General features: G+C 38.7%; 1 protein-coding gene across 5 annotated transcripts in view; it reads left to right on the top strand.

Annotated features, from left to right (window-relative positions):
- The window catches only part of RTN3 (reticulon 3), a 54,870-nt gene that overhangs the window by 11,858 nt on the left and 24,553 nt on the right, over window positions 1-18,459 (top strand). Inside the window, exons 2-4 of one of the 5 annotated variants that reach the window (XM_019645303.1) lie at window positions 3,987-4,043; window positions 14,217-14,600; window positions 16,353-16,541. The exons of 1 other annotated variant lie outside the window; for it this stretch is intronic. In XM_019645303.1, coding sequence (XP_019500848.1) covers window positions 3,987-4,043; window positions 14,217-14,600; window positions 16,353-16,541 — 630 coding nt within the window. Of the gene's footprint in view, window positions 1-3,986; window positions 4,044-14,216; window positions 16,542-18,459 lie in introns of all 5 variants that reach the window. 3 more of the 5 variants (XM_019645304.1, XM_019645302.1, XM_019645305.1) reach the window with 3 other exon arrangements.

The following is an 18,459-nucleotide window of genomic DNA, read 5'->3' as shown; positions in this document are numbered from 1 at the left end:
CACTGCAGCCTACGCGCCGTCGCCGGCGACTCACGGCAGCCCAGCTCCAGGTTGAACTGTTGTTCACCATCTTAGCTGTAGAGGGCGCAGTGTCACTGGCCCATGTGGGATCCGAACCGGGGTCCTGCTGCTCAGCTGGCGTCCCAAGCCAACTTTTAACCAAAGCGCCACTCGGCTGACCCTATTTAAATTACTTTTGTAGTGTTCTTTTTTATTCAATGTACTATCAGTGTCTTTTAATGTCAATAAATTCTCATCTACAACACAATTTTTAATGAATAGAATCCCATTGTAAGGATATAGCAAAACTTATTTAACCCCGGTTCCTCATAGACCTTTGTTAAGTTTCCTTAAAAAAAATTTGTGATAATCTTATAGCTACATATTTACACAGATGACTAGTTATTTATTGGAATTAGATTTTCAGCAGGTCCACTTGTGCTTTTTCATCCCTTCTAGCAACTTCCTGGTCTTTGTTCTTTCCAATATTGCTTCTTTATGTATCTGCAGACTTTCTCTACTTGTTCCTTTCCTTCTCTTTATCAGTATGCTTAAGTCATTTCCATTCTTAAAAATCTTTCCCTCAACTCTGCCTCTCCCTGTAGCTGCTGCCAAGTTTTAAGTCCTTCCCTTTATCACCCATCCTTCTATCACTGCTTTTAAAAAGTTCCATTCACTCCTCAGTGTTCAGTGTCTGGCCCCTCCGCACCACTGTAACTATAGAGTTATAGATGTTAAATTACTTGATTACTTAATTTCAAAGTCTTAACCACTTATTGGCTTTTGACTCTGTTAATCATACTCTAAAGTGTTCTCTAAGTGACACCATTTTCCTTTATATTATTGACTCCTTTCTGTTTCCTTCACGAGTTTTCTTGCGCCTCTTTAAATATTGGCATATCTCAAGATTCCATTGTAAAATGTCTCTGATTCTCCCTGGACACATTCATTTACTCCAGTGGTATCAATTCTCATCCAAATGTTAACTCCCAAATTTACCTGTCTCCCTGAGCCTGTCCATGGTGGTAAATGGTTTCCACTTAGATGGACGACTTATCTTTTAGTGAAAGTTAATATAAGGAATTCTTCTCCTTTGTTGGGTACCCCATCAGTGGCATTTTCATTTAGTCCTTTAGTCCTTTGACTTCTCCAGTCTCCAACGTCCAAATGATTCCAAGTTCTGCCCATTGTGTCTTGTCAAATCCATCCCCTCATTCCCATCCTCACTGCCTTAGTTCAAGCCTTCATATCTTGCCAAGATTAAGTCCATGCTCTACACTGCTGCCAGTTCTTTTTAAGGTACATGTGATATTGTCACCCCCTTACCTTAAAACTTTTTGTCATTCCTCATTTCACATAGAATAAAATCCAAATTTCATTACATAACAGTTAAAGCCATTTGGAATTTGGCCAGCTGTATCTTTGCTGCAGAATGCCTTCCCCTGCCTCATTCACCTGTACGACCATGTTTACCATCTCCTGTAGTTCACCCTAGTGACTGCCTCTGCTGCAGTCCCATAACTCATGCAGTTTTACTAGTTTGAATTTTTCAGTTAACTTGCCACCTCTGTATTACCAGTGGTGATACAGTGCCTGGACTTGGCTACTTAAAGATACTATTTGGTTTCATTAATAGCATTTGAGAATTAAGATCACCATTCTTGGGTCCAGTTCCCTGTAGCATAAATATCGAGTCCCAGTAGTGTTTTGTAAGTTAGGAGATCTCATGCAATATTGTTGCAAACTATCACTGGTTATCTGTGTTCTGTATCAGAATAGTTGCTATGCACAAAAATTTGTGTGTTGAAATTTTCCATTTGGAGGAGTTGTTAGGTGGAGGTGAAAAGGCAAGTTCATAGGCTCTTTTTTGGCATTGGGGCTTACTTGGTATTTGGTTTTTCAAGTTTATTCAGATTTAAACTCATCAGTTGGCAGAGATTTAATATTGGTATATCTCAAGATTCCATTGAAGGTAAATACATATAGGAATGAATTCATCTGTAAACATTAAAGAAATAGAAATGCTTGCTTTAAAAAAGAAAAGGAGGGGCCGGCCAAGTGGCGCATTGGTTAAAGAGTTAGCTTGGGATGCCAGCTCTGAGCAGCAGGGCCCCGGTTCGGATCCCACATGAGGGCCAGTGACACTGTCCTCTACAGCTAAGATGGTGAACAACAGCTCGACCTGGAGCTGGGCTGCCATGAGTCATTGGTGACAGCGTGGGCTGCAGTGGGGCTGCAATGGGTTGCTGTAAAGCTACAGTGAGTGGTCAGCAGCCACCGTGAACGGCCATTCAATGGCTGGCAAGTGACTGCCTCACCCGGGAAGAGTGCAACGATCACAATACCAACATGGGCCAGTGAAGCGATGTCCTCCACAACTAGACTGAAGAACAAAAGGACAGCAACTTGTTTGTTCCCCTTCCCCAATTCCCCAATGCTGTTCCCCTCCTCCAATTCCCCAATAAAAACCTTTAAAAAAATAATGAAAGAAAGAAAAGAAAAGGAGGGGGCAACCAGTTAGCTCAGTTGGTTAGGGCGCAGTGCTCGTAACACCAGGGTTGCTGGTTCAATCCCCACATGGGCCACTGAAATGCGTCCTCCACAGCTAGATTGAAACAACTACGTGACTTGGAGTTGTTGGGTCCTGGAAAAACACACTGTTCCCCAATAAAAATAAATAAAAAATTTGTAGGAGTACACACGATGCTTCATTTTAAGATGATTAAAAAACAGTGGATTTTTAAATTCTGGTCTTGAGTTACTGCCTATTGTCTACTAAATTCTGCCATGGTGTTAATATGCTCCATATATGTTGACTAAATAGTTTTCTTAAATTAGTACTTAAAGATACAGCTATGGCCCAATCCTTTGAAGCAATCTCCTCATTTTAATATAAATACTTGTAAGAACATTTTTTATAACTGCAAGAAAAAAGGAGTTAACAAGTAAAGATCAGTATATTTAGGAGCATTTTTGGAGGGTGTTTTTCACCTGCTATTTTTATTAATTGTTTAACATTTTTACTGAAAACATAATTTATATTCTTGGTTTGTCTGATTTCTTTTTTTTAAGGGCCGAAGGTTGTAGTGAAAAGTAAATCTCCCTCTCATTCTGGACCTCAGGGTCCCTTTTGTTGCCAGTTAACAGATGGGGGCACACTGTATGCCCTTCTGCACTTTCCTTTTTTAATTTAATGTATCAACTATATCAAGATATATATATATATAGCTGTACCTGATTCTTTTTCATAGCAGGTATTCCATTGTTTGGATGTAACTATTTAGCCTTCTATTGATGGTCATTTAGACCAGTGCGCTTATGAATATTCTCACACACATGTCTTTGCACTGTTTGCAAATCCATCTGTAGGTTACATTCCTATAACTGCTGAGTTAAAGAATGTGTGCGGGGGTGGGGGGGGGGTATGAGCATTTAAAACTTGGATATGTTGCCAAATTTCAAGGAGTGTAGTTTTAGAAGATGAAGATTTCTCACGTAGTCCTATTTTCCCTGTGGATTAATTGTGGGGTTTTTGTTTTGTTAAGTATTCAGAACCAACTTCGCATATTTCCCAACTATGTATGTTTAAATGCTCATATTTTAGTGAGTAACTCCACAAAATGCAGTCGAAAATGGTTAAAAGCAACTATCAATTAGTACTTAGATTCCTATTTTTCTTTTCCCACACAGAGTTGCAGGGGAGAATCATCTTGAGGTTATACTCGTTTAAAAATGCTAGGGGTTCCTCTTTTTTTCCTTTGAAGTTGAGAGTATTCGACCCTAAAAAATGGATTAACTTTTAGAAATGCTTCTCAAAATGAAATAAGGTTTTGCTTCCAGGTGAGTGAAAACAGTAATTGGAAATAAAGACTTGGGTTTTCCCCTCTTGTTTAAACCCAATGAAATTATGATGCTTGGCCAAAATGAAATAAAAGTTAAATTTCCTGTGTGAGGTTGTCGTTCTCACGCTGTATATTTTCTTTCAGATTCCTTTGTTTCTTCCTCTTCCTCTCAGCCTGTATCTCTATTTTCGACCTCACAAGGCAAGTCCGTCATTTTTTTATGTGCATTAATAAAAGAAAAATGTTGAGAAAGAGGCTGTAACTGGGGATATGAGGCACATGTTTTCTATTGACCCCAAATCCCTTAAAATAGAAACTCATTACAAGCCAGTCCTTTATATTTAGCAATTTCCAATGGATTTCCTGTGAAAGTTAGTAAAATAGAAGGACGCTAGGTGGACCCTTCAACATAGCATTAGCTCGAGATGTAGTTTTGAGTAATTTTTCCCCCCCGTTTTTTTTATTCCTTTAACAATTTTTTTTAAGTATTTCTTAAAAATTAAAAACTCACCCACAGAATTTGGAGCAGATAGAATTGTGGCTCAGAAAACAACCCACCCCTAGAATGCATTATAACTTACTGCTTTGCAGTTTTGTAACTGTTTTGGAGTGGTCGTGGATTTGAGAATACAGCATAAAAGTGTGCTTCCACTGAACTTCTATTGTACCAGCTTAGCTAGAGTACTCTAGTGTGAACTTCCCTGAGATGTGTCCCAAGAGCCAGGCTAGTTCCAAATCGCCTAGGAACATTGAACAAGTCAGTTGACTATTTGGCAAGCAAGGCTTGTTTTTCTATAGATGAAGCTGTGGCTTTGTTTTTGTTTGTTTTTTTCCTGATCTGCCAACCAGTGAGGAAGGAGTCAGTGTGATAGTTCTAAGTTTGTGAAGGTAGTAACACTTGCCAGGAAGCTGAAAGGGCTACTACCTTCACAAACCTAAAGCTATCGTTGGTGTGTGCTTTGTCGATTTGTACTAATAAGAAAGTTCTGTTTTGTTTGTGCTGTTGTACTGAATCTCAAATATAGGTCAATAGAAAACTCTTATTTTAAAAAAGGTAATTAAACTCACTAGCTAGGTCTAATAAAGCCCTGTGCAACCAGTTTATTGTCCCAGCTGAATCTTCTAGATGCAAAGTCTGGATACTGGTTTATTAGGAAGGCTTTGACCTTATAAGAATGAAAACGTAATGGGATAAAAATGAATATAGTAAAATTTTTGCCAGGATTAATCTCTGCCTCTTAGGAAACATGACAGATAGTTCGTTGTTTTTAAGTGATAATTTGTTACTTTTAATTCAGGCTGCATTAGAGCCCCCAACCCCTTTATAATGTGCCTCACTGTGTGAACCTGGATATCTTGTGGGTCAAATTTGAAATTTACTTGTTTATAATAAAAGATACATATTTTGTGAGTGTTAAAGAAAACTCAAACCTACAAAGTGATTCTTGACATCTGGAACTGGATTGGGTTAGTGCCAGTTTGGGACCAGACTGATATTTTTAAGGATTTTTTTTTTCCTCATTAGAAATTTAATAATTTAGGCAAATAGGTATTATATTTATTCTACTCTGAAAGATAAACTGGTAAAAATTCAGTGTAAGTAGAATAAATAATATTTCCTCTGTTGTAAACATTTCAGATCTTTTAAAATACATCCTTCATAGTTAACTTCCAGTCACTTTTCTCATATAGAAGGGGTAATTGATATCCTAAATAGTGAAACAGTGCAACCCAAGCACAACATAGCTAATGTATGGAATGTTGAAGATAACTATCATAGCTTTAAAAATTATTTTAACCCCTGTTAGGAAAAATTACACATACACTGAAGTAGAATGGAGGTAAATAAAAAGGATTTTTCAAATTAAAAACTAATGTTTAAGTAGGCTTCAATTTCACAGTATGAGAGTTTGTAAAAGAAAACAGATTTGTCATTCTTCCTTTTAGTTTATAAAGAGTTATTTTGACCAGTTCAGACTTAGAATAGTGTCATTGCTAAAAGGGTGTTGTAAAGAGCCAATTAAAAACACCATATCCCTGAAGGCGTTCCAGTCTAGCCTCTGTTATAGCATTTTCTTCTACACACACACACACACACACACACACACACACACACACACACACACACACACACACACACACACACACACAATGGAAAAGACCCAGTTGGTACTCTACTTCAGTGGCAGGTCTAGAACCTGTTCAGTTGTTTGAGGTAACACCTTGGCAAGTGATTATGTGTGTTCTGGGGGTCGCCAAGACTGATGCTTCTAGCCTGCCTTAATACAAATAAGGGAAGAGAAAATTGTTGGTGTACTTGATTAACTGAATTTAAACCCCTGGAGAGAGTAGCTGGGACCAGTCCAGCCAACGCAGGCCTTTCAGAGTGACTGCTGCCACCAACAGTCGCCTCGAGCCCATCACTGGCACTAACCCAACTAAATAACCTGTCTTTGGCTTCCATGTCCCTTAGCCATTTAGCCTTGGAGAGTTGTGCCTTACTTTTATATATCTAAGCCATGCTAAGCAATATGTAGCAATAATTCAATGGGATATTTTCATATTTAAGAATGACATTTTAAACCCTGAAATATACCTATTATTGGGCTTCAGGGAGATACATGTACCAAAAACTGTTATTAATTTGGACTTAGTAGAGAAAGGCAGTTAAATATTTCAAAATTAAATTATGTAATAGTTATTAAATTGTACTACTTTGAGGTATACAGCTACATAAGCTAACAGGTTACGCTTTTTTTTTTTTTTTAAATTTTATTGGGGAACAGTGTGTTTTTCCAGGACCCATCAGCTCCAAGTCAAGTAGTTGTCTTCAATCTAGCTGTAGAGGGCACAGCTCCTTGGCCCATGTGGGAATCGAACCAGCAACCTTGGTGTTATGAGCCTGAGCTCTAACCACCTGAGCTAACCGGCCACCCCCAGGTTACACTTTTTGAAAGCCAATGAATAGATTTGTGGTGAGAATGTCAGTGGAATAATCAGTTGTGCTCCTGAGTAGGTCCTTTGCAGTCTTTTGCTTATTGATTCCTTTTTCTCATTAAAGATTTAAATTTCAGCCTAATCCCTGAGCATTTCAAAATAGGGGAGTAAATTTGAATAATGTTTTCCTGTACTGTAAAATAAAGATATTAACAGAGGTATAGATGTAGTATGTGGCTAATTTTTCTTGAAATTTTACGATGCTCAGTACTTTATATGAATCATTTTACTTACTCCTCATAGCCAATTTTATGGAGGAAAGGCAGTAACTCTTTTACCTATTGAGGAAACGAGTTTAAAACGGTGAAATAACTTGGTCAATGTCACACTGTAAGTGACAGACCTAGGACTTAAAGGCCCATGCTCATAACCACTACCTACTATAAAAGATGATACGGCGTGTTAGTTGTATTTTAGGGTTTACGGATATGTGTGGAGATGTCATTTTCAGGTTAATGTTAGAATCATGAGAGTAGAAGAGGCAGAAACTATGGTTTTAACCATATTATTATTGCTATTAGTTAGGTAATTTAGTATCATCTGGGGGATGTGCTACTTCCACCAGGCACAAAATAAAACTGAAACTTGGTTTCTACTTTTGAAACCTTTGATAAAAGTGTAGGCTGGGAAATACTATGAGTTTCCTTAGAAAACATTGGGATGAAGGAGATGAAAATAAGGTTGGAGAGGACCCATCCACCATGCAGAATTGGAAGCACATTTGCAGTAATAAACATGTGCATTCAATTTGAGTGACGCAGTAGGCATCTGGAATAGGAAGTTAAACACTGAACTTGGGGGCAAGCGTTGAGGAAAAAATATTTGCCAGTTACAGCCTCTTTTTTAACAAAAGTAAAACATTTTTCTATGTACAAAAGAGACTTTTTGTTCAGGATCTAGCTTGGCTGCAAAGTGTCTGCTGGCTAACTTCCTATTTTGATGCTGTGGCTGAAAGTTGCTGATATTGTTTTGCACGATAATTTGTCTTGTTTTGTGAACATGAGAAAATTCAAGTGTAGGAAAACCTATACCTGAATATTTCAAGCCTCCTTTGTATGAATATATATAGTATGTGTGTGAAAAGTAACAGTGGCCACTACAGGCTGGCAGCCTTTTACTGATGTGTATGGTTTTTCCATGTTCCAGGTATCCTTTTAATTAATAGTAACGAATAAACGGTAACTATAACAGAATTCTAAGCTAGTCACTCTTTTTAGGAGGAACTCTAATATAGGATATAACATTCCTTATTGCTTACTTGTTTCTAGATCACATGTTTTCAGTAATTAAGTTATAAAGACTTGAGTAAAAAAGTACTAGATCTTCTAAAAGAGTTTGGAGAATAAGAAACAAAAGATATTGGAAGGATAAATAGTATGTGATGGGTTTGTTTTTTTTTTCAGTTTGAATGTGTTTACTTGATGTGTACAGAGCTTTCACTAGTTTTTTCCTGTTATTTTTGACTCCCCACCTTGTTCTGTGAGATTAAGTACTCTGGGCATAGAATTAGCATATAGACGTATTCACAGCAAGAGCAGAGGACCACTTGTGCCCCATGCCCTCCTGACCTGCACATTGTGCTCCTGGACAGAGACCACCTGTGGCGAAGAGTGAGTGTCCATCTCATCTGGGGTTTTTACAGGACTAGAGTTCTGAAGTACAGCTTGATTTTTCTACTCTTCTAAAACTTGTCAGATATGGCAACGGTGTGGTTCTCAAACCAGGCTCATTACCTGGGAAACCTGTCATGCAGATTCTTGAGCTCCATTCTCCTCAGGAAATTCTGAGTCAGTAAGTCAGAAACAAAGTCCATGAAGTACTAGTAGTTGCTCTAAAGTCTGAAAGGGAATGGTGCCAAAAGCTATTTTTGTGCTAGGTTGTTGAATTGTTCAGCTGGTCGTATATTGAACTAAAATATACTTTGACCTTGATAGTGGTATAGATCATTTGCTGGAACATTTTGTTCAGGAATGTTCTTTAATCTTTCAACATTGCTTAGAATTTTTTACATATTGGGCTGCATAAATGTCTTTTTTCGTGGACAGCTTACCACAAGTCTTGGAATGTCATAGGCATTTGGTTTGTTCTGATTCAGAAGTTGCATCACCCCAAATTTTGAAATAGATAAAAGCCCTTTAAATTTCTTTTATTTGTGAATGGTAGGAGGGAAGGTGTCTAAAACTGAATGGTTTTCTGTATTATATACCAGGTGAAGGTAGTTATGATTTGACACTATGTCTTTTTTTTTCTCTCCCTTAACAAAAAGGCATATGGTCTGGAGTCTTATGTCAGGAGATTTTTTATTTATTTTTCTGAGAATGTGGTGTTTGGGGGCATTTATTGAGGATTTACTAAGTGCCAGATACTGTTCTAAGCACTTAATGTGTATTAAATCATTTAATCCTCACAGCACTTCTCAAGTTAGGTGCTTTAGTAACCCCTTTTTTTAGATGAGATTGCAACTTGCTGAGGCCACACGATTAGTAAGTGTGATGAAATGATTTTGCATCTTTTAATTGGAATTTTTTGGTTGGGAATGGTCTAGAAATTTAGACTATGACTGCCAACTTAATTTCCTAGTCTTATTTCAGAAAATATACTTAAATGGAGATTTATAAGGCTTTAACGTTTAAGAAGATATGGGTAAGCAAGGAGCTCAGTACTGGATAAATTTTGGGGACATTCTATGATCATTGTAGAGTTGTCACATTTTTTTACCTCTTACCATATATTGATTCCCTTTGTAACAAATCTATTAGATGTGTAACCCATTTGTTAATAATTAGAGTAATGCCAGGCCGGCCGAGTGGCGTGATGGTTAAGAGCTGGCTTGGGACGCCAGAGGGCGCCGGTTCAGATCCCACATATGAGGGCCAGTGACACTGCCCTCCACAGCTAAGATGCTGAACAACAGCTTAACCTGGAGCTGGGCTGCCGTGAGTCGCCGGCGACAGCGTAGGCTGCAGCCCCTGTGGCAGTGGGTTGCCATGGGCTACCGTATATAGCCAGCAGCCAGCGTGAGCGGCCAGCAGCTGCAGTGAGCGGCCATCCAGAAACCGGTGACTGCTGTGCCTCGCCTGGGAAGAGCGCAATGATGGTGCCAACTTGGGCCAGTGAAGCAACGTCCTCCACAACTAGACTGAAGAACAAAAGGACAGCAACTTTCTGTTCCCCTTCCCCCAATTCCCCAGCACTGTTCCCATCCCCCAATTCCCCAATAAAAATCTTTAAAAAAATAATAATAATTAGAGTAATGACATATTAAGTGATTAGAGTTCTTAAAAATGAATGTGTACATTAAATGCCATTATAGCTAATAAACTAATCTAGAAAATATTCTTGACGAGGGGATTTTTTTTTTTTTTAATTTAGATAGCCACAGTGACTTTTTTTTTTTAAGATTTTATTGGGGAAGGAGAGCATTCTCTATTTCCAGGACCCATCAGCTCCAAGTCAAGTTGTCCTTCACTCTTAGTTGTGGAGGACGCAGCTCAGCTCCAAGACAAGTTGCCACTTTCAATCTAGTTGCTGGGGGTCGGGGGAGCAGCCCACCATCCCATGCGGGAGTCGAACCGGCACCCTTGTTGTTAAGAGCACACGCTCTTACCAACTGAGCCATCCAGCTGCCCATTGGCAGCTCACTGGCCCATGTGGGAATCTAACCGGCAATCCCATTGCCCAGAGCTCGGGCTCCAACCAGCTGCGCCACCTGGCTGGCCCCGATGAGGGGATTTTTTGGACAGACATTTGTTTTTAATAATGTTGAAAGTCTCTTATAGTGCATGTGAAGAACTGAATCTTTTAAAAGAGGAAAGGATAGTGGACATTTTTTGAGATGAAAGATAATCCAGAGTTATTTATTCAGGCAGTTTTATAATGGATGGTATGTTAAAAACTAGCAACCTTCAAACCCGCTGCAGTGTTCTGCCATTTTGCCAGGTACAGACTTGGACAACACCAATGACTATTAGGTGCCACGCTAATTGGAAGAGCCTGTGCTTATGGGAGCTGTTCAAAGGCTTATTAGATTCTGGTCCTTGTTCTGGTTAATGTGTTCATGCTTTTAGAAAGTCTTTACTTCCAGCCCAGTTTTTTCCATTGTTTTGGTACAAGTCAGCTCTGTCCAAGTTTGTTAGGTTTTAACTAGCCAGAGAAACTTTATTTGCTGAAATTCTAAGTAAGGTAATTAGAATTAAAGCACAGATGAGGATGTTAATGTATTTTGCTACATGTGGGAAAGCGTGATTGACAATGGTGGGAGCTAGCGCTTGCGTCTCAGTCACTGGGAAATGAAGGCAGCATCACACACTGTTTACCCGCTAAGCTTGCCCCCCAGTAAAACACTATCCACCCAGATATTAAGTCACAAAATTATTATTAGGGGATATGATTAAAGTTATCTTTGTATATTTAATCGTTATGTCAGAATAAAGAATCTTTAGTTAAAATGTTTGAAGTCTGTCAGGCAGTCATGGCATTCAGTATAGGACTTGTTAGTATTGTGAGAACAAGATTTCTGACCTAATCTTCCAGCTTCACCTCAGATTATTATACACCTGACTTGAAACTTTTGGAGTATTAAGGAATCAAGGAAAATAGAGAAGCAAGGCTTGGAAAACTGACAAGTTTGTGTGCTGACAAAGCATAGAATGTTTCTACCATATTTTTTGCCCCCAGTAATGCATGTATTCTCTGATGAGCATTCAGTGTAAGCTGCTTCGTTTTTCATTTCTTCAAGCCCACTACCACATTCTTCCTCATTTTACTTACTTGTTTTGCGTATTGTCTGTCTCCCATTCCCATTGTAAGCTCCAAAGGCAAGGACATCTTCTGTTTTGTCCACTGTTTTTAACCTGGTTTCTAAAACAATTTCTGGCACATGCGAGGCACTCAATAAATACTTGCTGAACTATTTACTAATTCATTTTGCCCACTTTGGTCTGTAAAATGACTGGTCTGAATCATCTGAAATCTCAGTCTCTGAGCATTCCTTTGTGAGGTAGAATCAGTTTTACTCACCTCAGAGTTCCATTCCTGTGTGAAGGGAGGGATTCCCAGACAGTTTTGCCTTAACCCAGATTTAGTCCCTTGAATGTTTCCTGGTGGAAATAGTAACCAGTAAGTTCAGTAACAGTACATACTGTATTGCGCTATGTATAATGCGCTCCCGTGTATAATGTGCACCCACATTTTGGGCCCAAACTTTGAGAGAAAAAAATTTTTTGCTTTAATTTTCTAAATTATTTGTTTGTTTAGTTTAATTTGCATTTATTTATTTATTTATTTATTTATTTAAGCTGAGCCATCCTGCCAACTGTGGGCTGCTCAGCTTAGGCCGGGAATCAAACCGACGAACCCTGTTGCTCAGAGCTCGCACTTGACGGAGCCACTCGACCGGCCCTTATTTGTTTACATTTAGGTACTTGTTTTTTGTATTATAAAGGAATTTAACATATTATGGTACAAGAAATTTTATGTACCAGTAACAAATTTATGATATTTACGCATCATAGAAGGCCAAGAACTCTTTGTTGTTGCAAGTTCATCCATAAGTTCAACAAAACCGATTATTGTATTCCAGGGTATTATTTTGCATTCGGATATTGTTATTGATTTCTAGAGTTACACCTTTAACCCCTAAGCATAAATAAAAGAATTAAAAACACTTATATAGATACGGAATTAGTACTACCCATGTATAATGCGCATCCTTATTTTTCCCACACAAATTTGGGCAAAAAAGTGCTCATTATACATGGCAAAATACGGTAGCTCAGATTGTGGAATATTTCTAATTTAAATGTAGCCTACAGTTCTTTCAATTTCAGGTTTTGAACCTTTTAACCTACAATGCTGAGCTTCATTTGTGTTATATCCATAATCCGGTCTTGGCAAGTATACATACTATGTGATAGATGTGACCATGTTTACTACATTACAACTAAATATGAATTACAGCTTACTTCAAATATTTTCTGTCCCACTAGTGCAGTTCGTACCACCAAACTTTTTTCCTTCAATTTATAAAGACTTTCCCCCAATACCCAGATCACAGTTACACTATTCTAAAGGTCCAATCCTATGAGATCAAATTTCAGTGATGTGTTGAAATAGAGGAACTTTATCTGGCATTTGAGAACATTTTTATAATAGTGGAATTTTATTCATTGCAGTGAGATTTAATTTTTATTTCTATTCATCTTTACAAAATTATTTTGAATAAAGTCATAATTTTGCCTTTGTCTAATTATTATGCAGCTTCTCACATGAAAAAGAACATAGCTGCATAAAGGTAACCCCAGGGTTTTTCTCTTTTGCATCCTCCCAATCATTCAGGCTCAAGCCCTAGCTGTGCTGAGCGCACTTAGGTCTCCCCTGCCCAGCTGAACCCTTGATTCATTCATCTGGAACCATGTGAGACCCACTTTGTTCCAACTCCAGAGATACACACAACAATGTGCAAGAAAGACAGCACCACGATAGCACCTACCCTTGGAACAGTTCTGATCTTTTTCTCCAGTAAAAACTTACTAGATTGGGAAGTTGGAAAACAGTGTGGTAAATTGATGGCCACTGTGGTATTAATAAGACTTAATTCATGTGTACTTTTTAGAAGGATATTTTCTGTTTAAAAGGATTTCTGGAGTTAACTCTTTTTAGCCAAAGAAACCAATTTACACAGTTCAGATTTGGTTAAATTGGCAAGTTGGTGCAAGAAATTTTGGAGCAGGCCAACCTTTTCAGTACCTTTCATTTAAGACTCAGAGGCCATCTGTACCTGGGACCGATCTTCCCTGTGGATAGAAGAGAATAATTCTAGTCTGATCTTTAGGCCCAGGAGGGGTCCATTGTATCTCCTGAAAATCAAAAGGAACCCTGGTCACTTTTTTCTTAGATTCTCAAACTGTAACAGTGCAGTGGAGTTACAGAAGTGGTGTGTTCTGAATTGTTCAGCTTACAGATGACAGCGTGTCAGAACTTCATAATATCAAGTTTTGAATAGTTCTACCAAAAAACAAAGGGAAAAAACTTCCCCCAGTTTTCCTGTCTTGTTATCCTTCTTGATGCTTTACCTTTACAATGGAAAAAGTAGACTGAAAAGTATTTGTCATGAAATTTTTTTGTTATTTGCAATTTGTAGCATGATGCGGCTTTTCTGTTTCATTGTTGGCAATTTTATGCATGTCCTATAGGATAACTGTTGACATTGTTTTGTTACATATTTATGTGTGTGTGTGTGTATATATACATCCTGTGTATATATACTTTATATATATATATGTACTTTTACAAATAAAAAGCATGCTGCTTGTCCTGACTAGCTAATGTGTACTTGTACCTCGTAAACAATTTTTTTCTTTCAAATTCTGACCATAGAGGGATTGAGCTCTCTTTGCTCTGATGAGCCACCTTCAGAAATTATGACTTCCTCCTTTTTTGCATCTTCTGAAATACATGACACTGACCTTACAATACTACATGGAGAAAAAAGTGAAACGTTAGGCAGCCAGCCTATTTTAGCCAAAGAAGAAGGAAAAGACTGCTCGGCTCTTCTAGGTGTGAAAAAGATGGAACAGCCTCAGCAGACCAGTAAAGACATAGCCGACCCCGCAATTTCTGTTGTGGAAGGAGGTCATTGTAACCGTCCTTCCATTCCAGCCAGTTTCCCAAATCATCCCGCTTTGCTCTCAAAGGAAGTTGGTCAAATGGAACAGCAAATAAATAAAGATCAAGAGTCCAAGAGCCCAAATGAGGAACCAGGTAGGAATGATAAAACTGCCTTGGATGCTGATGACAACTTCACTTTGCTAACAGCCCAGAAACCACTTACAGAGCAGTCTAAGGCAGGAGGCATTTGTACACACTCCTTGTCCCCATCCAGAGTTTCAGCAGGTGGTGTTATTGAAAAGGATTCCCCTGAATCACCATTTGAAGTAATAATTGACAGAGCAGCGTTTGACAAAGAGTTTAAAGATGCATATAAGGAGAGCACAAATGATTTTGGTAGCTGGGCAGTGCACACTGATAGGGAATCGTCTGCAGACATTTCGGAGTCTAATGACAAAGTGTTTCCACTGAGAAATAAAGAGGTAGGGCGTTACCCAACCTCTGCCCTGCTCACTAGACAGTTTTCGCACACCACCGCAGCATTGGAAGAGGTGTCCAGATGTGTGAATGATATGCATAACTTCACTAATGAAATACTGACATGGGATTTGATTCCCCAAGCGAAACAGCATAGCAATAAATCTGACTACATCCCAAAAAGTACAAGACTTGACATGAGTGAATATACTTCAGAAATTCCAGTTGTAAATCTTAAAACTAATGCTCACCAGAAAATTCCTGTGTGTTCTATTAATGGGAGTGCTCCCATCACTAAATCAACAGGTGATTGGGTAGAAGCATCTCTTCCACAGGAAAATGCTGTCGTTGAAGAACCTACACCACGCTGTCTGGATTCCACAAAGGATGTCAGTCGCAGAAGTGTCCAAGGCAATGTGCAGAAACAAGATGACACACTCTCAGAGGTACCTGGATCTCTGCTTGAGAAATGTGTCTCTCTGGGCTCTGGAGCAACCACAGTGAAAGTGGTTTTACCTGAAGACCACCTGGAAGATGACATGAACTGGCAGAGCTCTGTGTTGGGAGAAGTGACAGAGGCAGATAGTTCTGGTGAGTCTGATGACACGGTTATAGAGGACATCACAGCTGATGTTTCATTTGAAAGTCACAAAATTCAGGCCAAAAATCCTGTTTCCATTCCAAGTGCTGTTGTAAAAATAGATGAAAGAGAAATCAAAGAGCTTCTCAATGGTAATAGGGAAAAGAAAACATCTGAAAATTTTGAAAGGCTGGTCAGTGACTCTGAGCCCCAAGTTCAGCCTGATGTTCTTGAAAGGAGTCCAGCTAATGAGGCGGCATGTTCCCAAGTACCCGATAAGAATGTCACATCAGAAGATATGAAGCACTCAAATAGTATGCGTGAAATTACTCCTTCAGTAGCATCTTCAAATGTTTTTAATGAGACAGGATTCTCGTTAAATGTGACAACCTCTGCCTATTTGGAGTCATTACATGAAAAATGTGTTAAAGATATAGATGATTCGTCCCCAGAGGACCTGATAGCAGCCTTTACAGAAACTAAGGAGAAAGGAATAATAGATAAAGATGAAAGAAAGGCCTTTGAAGCAACATCAGAGAAGACTATGGACTTTAATAAAACAACCCTTCCTGTAGACGTCTTGCATGAAAGTGAGTCCAGTGGTTCTGAAATTAAAGACATGAAAAGCAAATACTCTGAACAAAGCAAAGAAACAAATGGAAGTGAGCCTCTGGATGTTTTCCCCACCCAAGGTACTCCAGTAGCATCTTTTTACTTAGAACAGGAACAGCTCACGATCAAAGCCCTTAAAGAATTGAGTGAAAGACAGGTTGACAAGTCAGCTTCTGCACAGGAGAAAGTAGAATATCCTGAAGAAATACTCAAGCAGACTTTCACATTCGTTCCAGAATCTTCTTGGCCACAGAGATCGTATGATGTTCTAGAACACAAAGATGTCAAGAGTGGATCTGATCTTGGGGTTTCCAAAAAGCCCACCATTATCAAAGAAACGGCTAGCATAGATGTCATTTCCAGCCTTAGCAAGACTGAACTGGTAAATGAGCATGTCCTCGCAAGACTTCTGACATATTTTTCAGGTAACATTTTACATTAGAAATACTGCATGTGGTTTCATTCTGCTGTGACAGATTGCTTATCAGAATGCCATTTTTCTTAGTCTTCGATTTATAGCACCAAAATTATGGCTGGGATAAAAACACACTGTCTAGGGGGAATGGTAGATTTCTTTTTAATGGTTGCTTGATTTGCTTTTCTTAAACATTTCCCAAAGCAGTAGACCATTTGTTAAAATTAATATTTCCCTAAAAAATGTTTTTATGCTCCAGTTTTTTTCAAGGTTCTCCATTCCTTATAGGTTGGCCGTAGGATGATTACTGCTTTTAAGAATATCATTAGGTTCTTAATTATTTACAAAGTTTATTAGTAAATTTCTATATGAATAGCATTGCTTAGCACTTGGATTTTTTGCTGTGGACCTTGTGAAATCTATTTGGCAATCAAAGATAAAGGAATTCCTGCTGGGATAGACAGTAAATTTAACTTTTAATTAATTTGATTTTATACCATAGAGATTTTATGCTCTGAAAGTAGGTAACCTGTATTGTAGTACTATTTTATGAGTAATACTTAAGAGAACTCATGTATTCTACTTTAGACCTTATTTTATATTCTTCAGGCCAAACTCATTATATGGTACTAGAAGCCCTTCCCCATATCTTCTTTTATTTGAATGATTACTTTCCTAGCAACTGGCCTAGTTAAATTTCCTCAAGTGTCATCTGTTCTGGGGTCTTGGAAAGTATAAGAAAAAAAGGATATTTTAAGGCCCTCCAACAGGGACCCTCAACCTCTAATCTGATACCAAGTTCTGTACTTACTATATGGTCATTGTTTAGGTGCTTTGTGGGGATCTATGGTTTTCCAAACTTTATTGACAGTAGATCTTTTTTTCAAATGAAATCATACAGGGAATTATGTTTAAAACAACAATGATTTTTGTTAGAATCATTTTATAAGTGTGATTATACCACTTACCCTTTTTTCTGTAAAGTTTTATTTATGCACACAGAGGGGGGCAGGGGAGACTCCATCCTTAGCAGCCAGTGGTTTTCTCCCTTTGCAGCGGGAACACTGCTCAGCCTCCTGTGGAGGTGCCACTCGCACACCTCTGGGATCTTGCCCACACTAAGTTGGTGTGCTTGGTGAGGTACCCACGCCACCTGCTGGGCCTCAGCTTCCTGACATTCTTGGTCACCTTGTGGCCCCTGTTGAGGCTCACAGCCTTGGGGTGCCAGAGCCCTGGCTGCTGCTCTTCAGTCGCTGCTGAGGCGGAAAAACACCATTTACCTTTTATAAAGGCATTTCCTTCCTGAAGACTGTGGGCAGATTACTTCATTTGCTAAAGTTTAATCCTTAAAATCAAGATAATAATTGTGCTTACCTTATAATAACATCGTGAGGATTAAATGTGAAAATGCAGGCAATGCCAGTGCCTAGCACATAGTAAATATTCATTTAGCACCAAGTACAGGCCCTGGCTCCCAGTAGGTACTGGATAACTGTTGTTAATTAATGAATTGTTTAGTAAGTGAATGAGTTGTTGATAGCTATCAGTGAAAACATTGAGGCGTTTTTATAAACTCAGAAATTTGGGCCAGCAGTAAAGGATAGCCATTAATCTCTAGCCATTGAAGATTGTCGAACTTGGATTTGGGAGTGCTGATTTCTCCTTGTTACTTTACTGTGTCTAGAAGTGTGACGTTGAACAATTAAGTTCTATCATCTTTGGGGCCTCAGTTTCCTTATCTGTAAAGGATGTTGAAATAGATGGTCGTCAGTATCATTTCAATAACATGATTCTCTGACTCTGGTATGTTTTAGGCTTCTTCGTGAGTAGTTAGAACTCTTACAGTCATTCTTTTGGGTGATGACGTGTATAGGAATTAGGCTACAGGAGCTGCAGTGTCTAATTCTGGCAAGTTCCTGCTTTAGTAT

This window comes from Hipposideros armiger, unplaced genomic scaffold (assembly GCF_001890085.2).
Source record: "Hipposideros armiger isolate ML-2016 unplaced genomic scaffold, ASM189008v1 scaffold_93, whole genome shotgun sequence".
Classification (NCBI taxonomy): Eukaryota; Metazoa; Chordata; class Mammalia; order Chiroptera; family Hipposideridae; genus Hipposideros; species Hipposideros armiger.
Note: the sequence above shows the minus strand (reverse complement) of the source record. Positions and strands in the feature narration are given on the sequence as shown.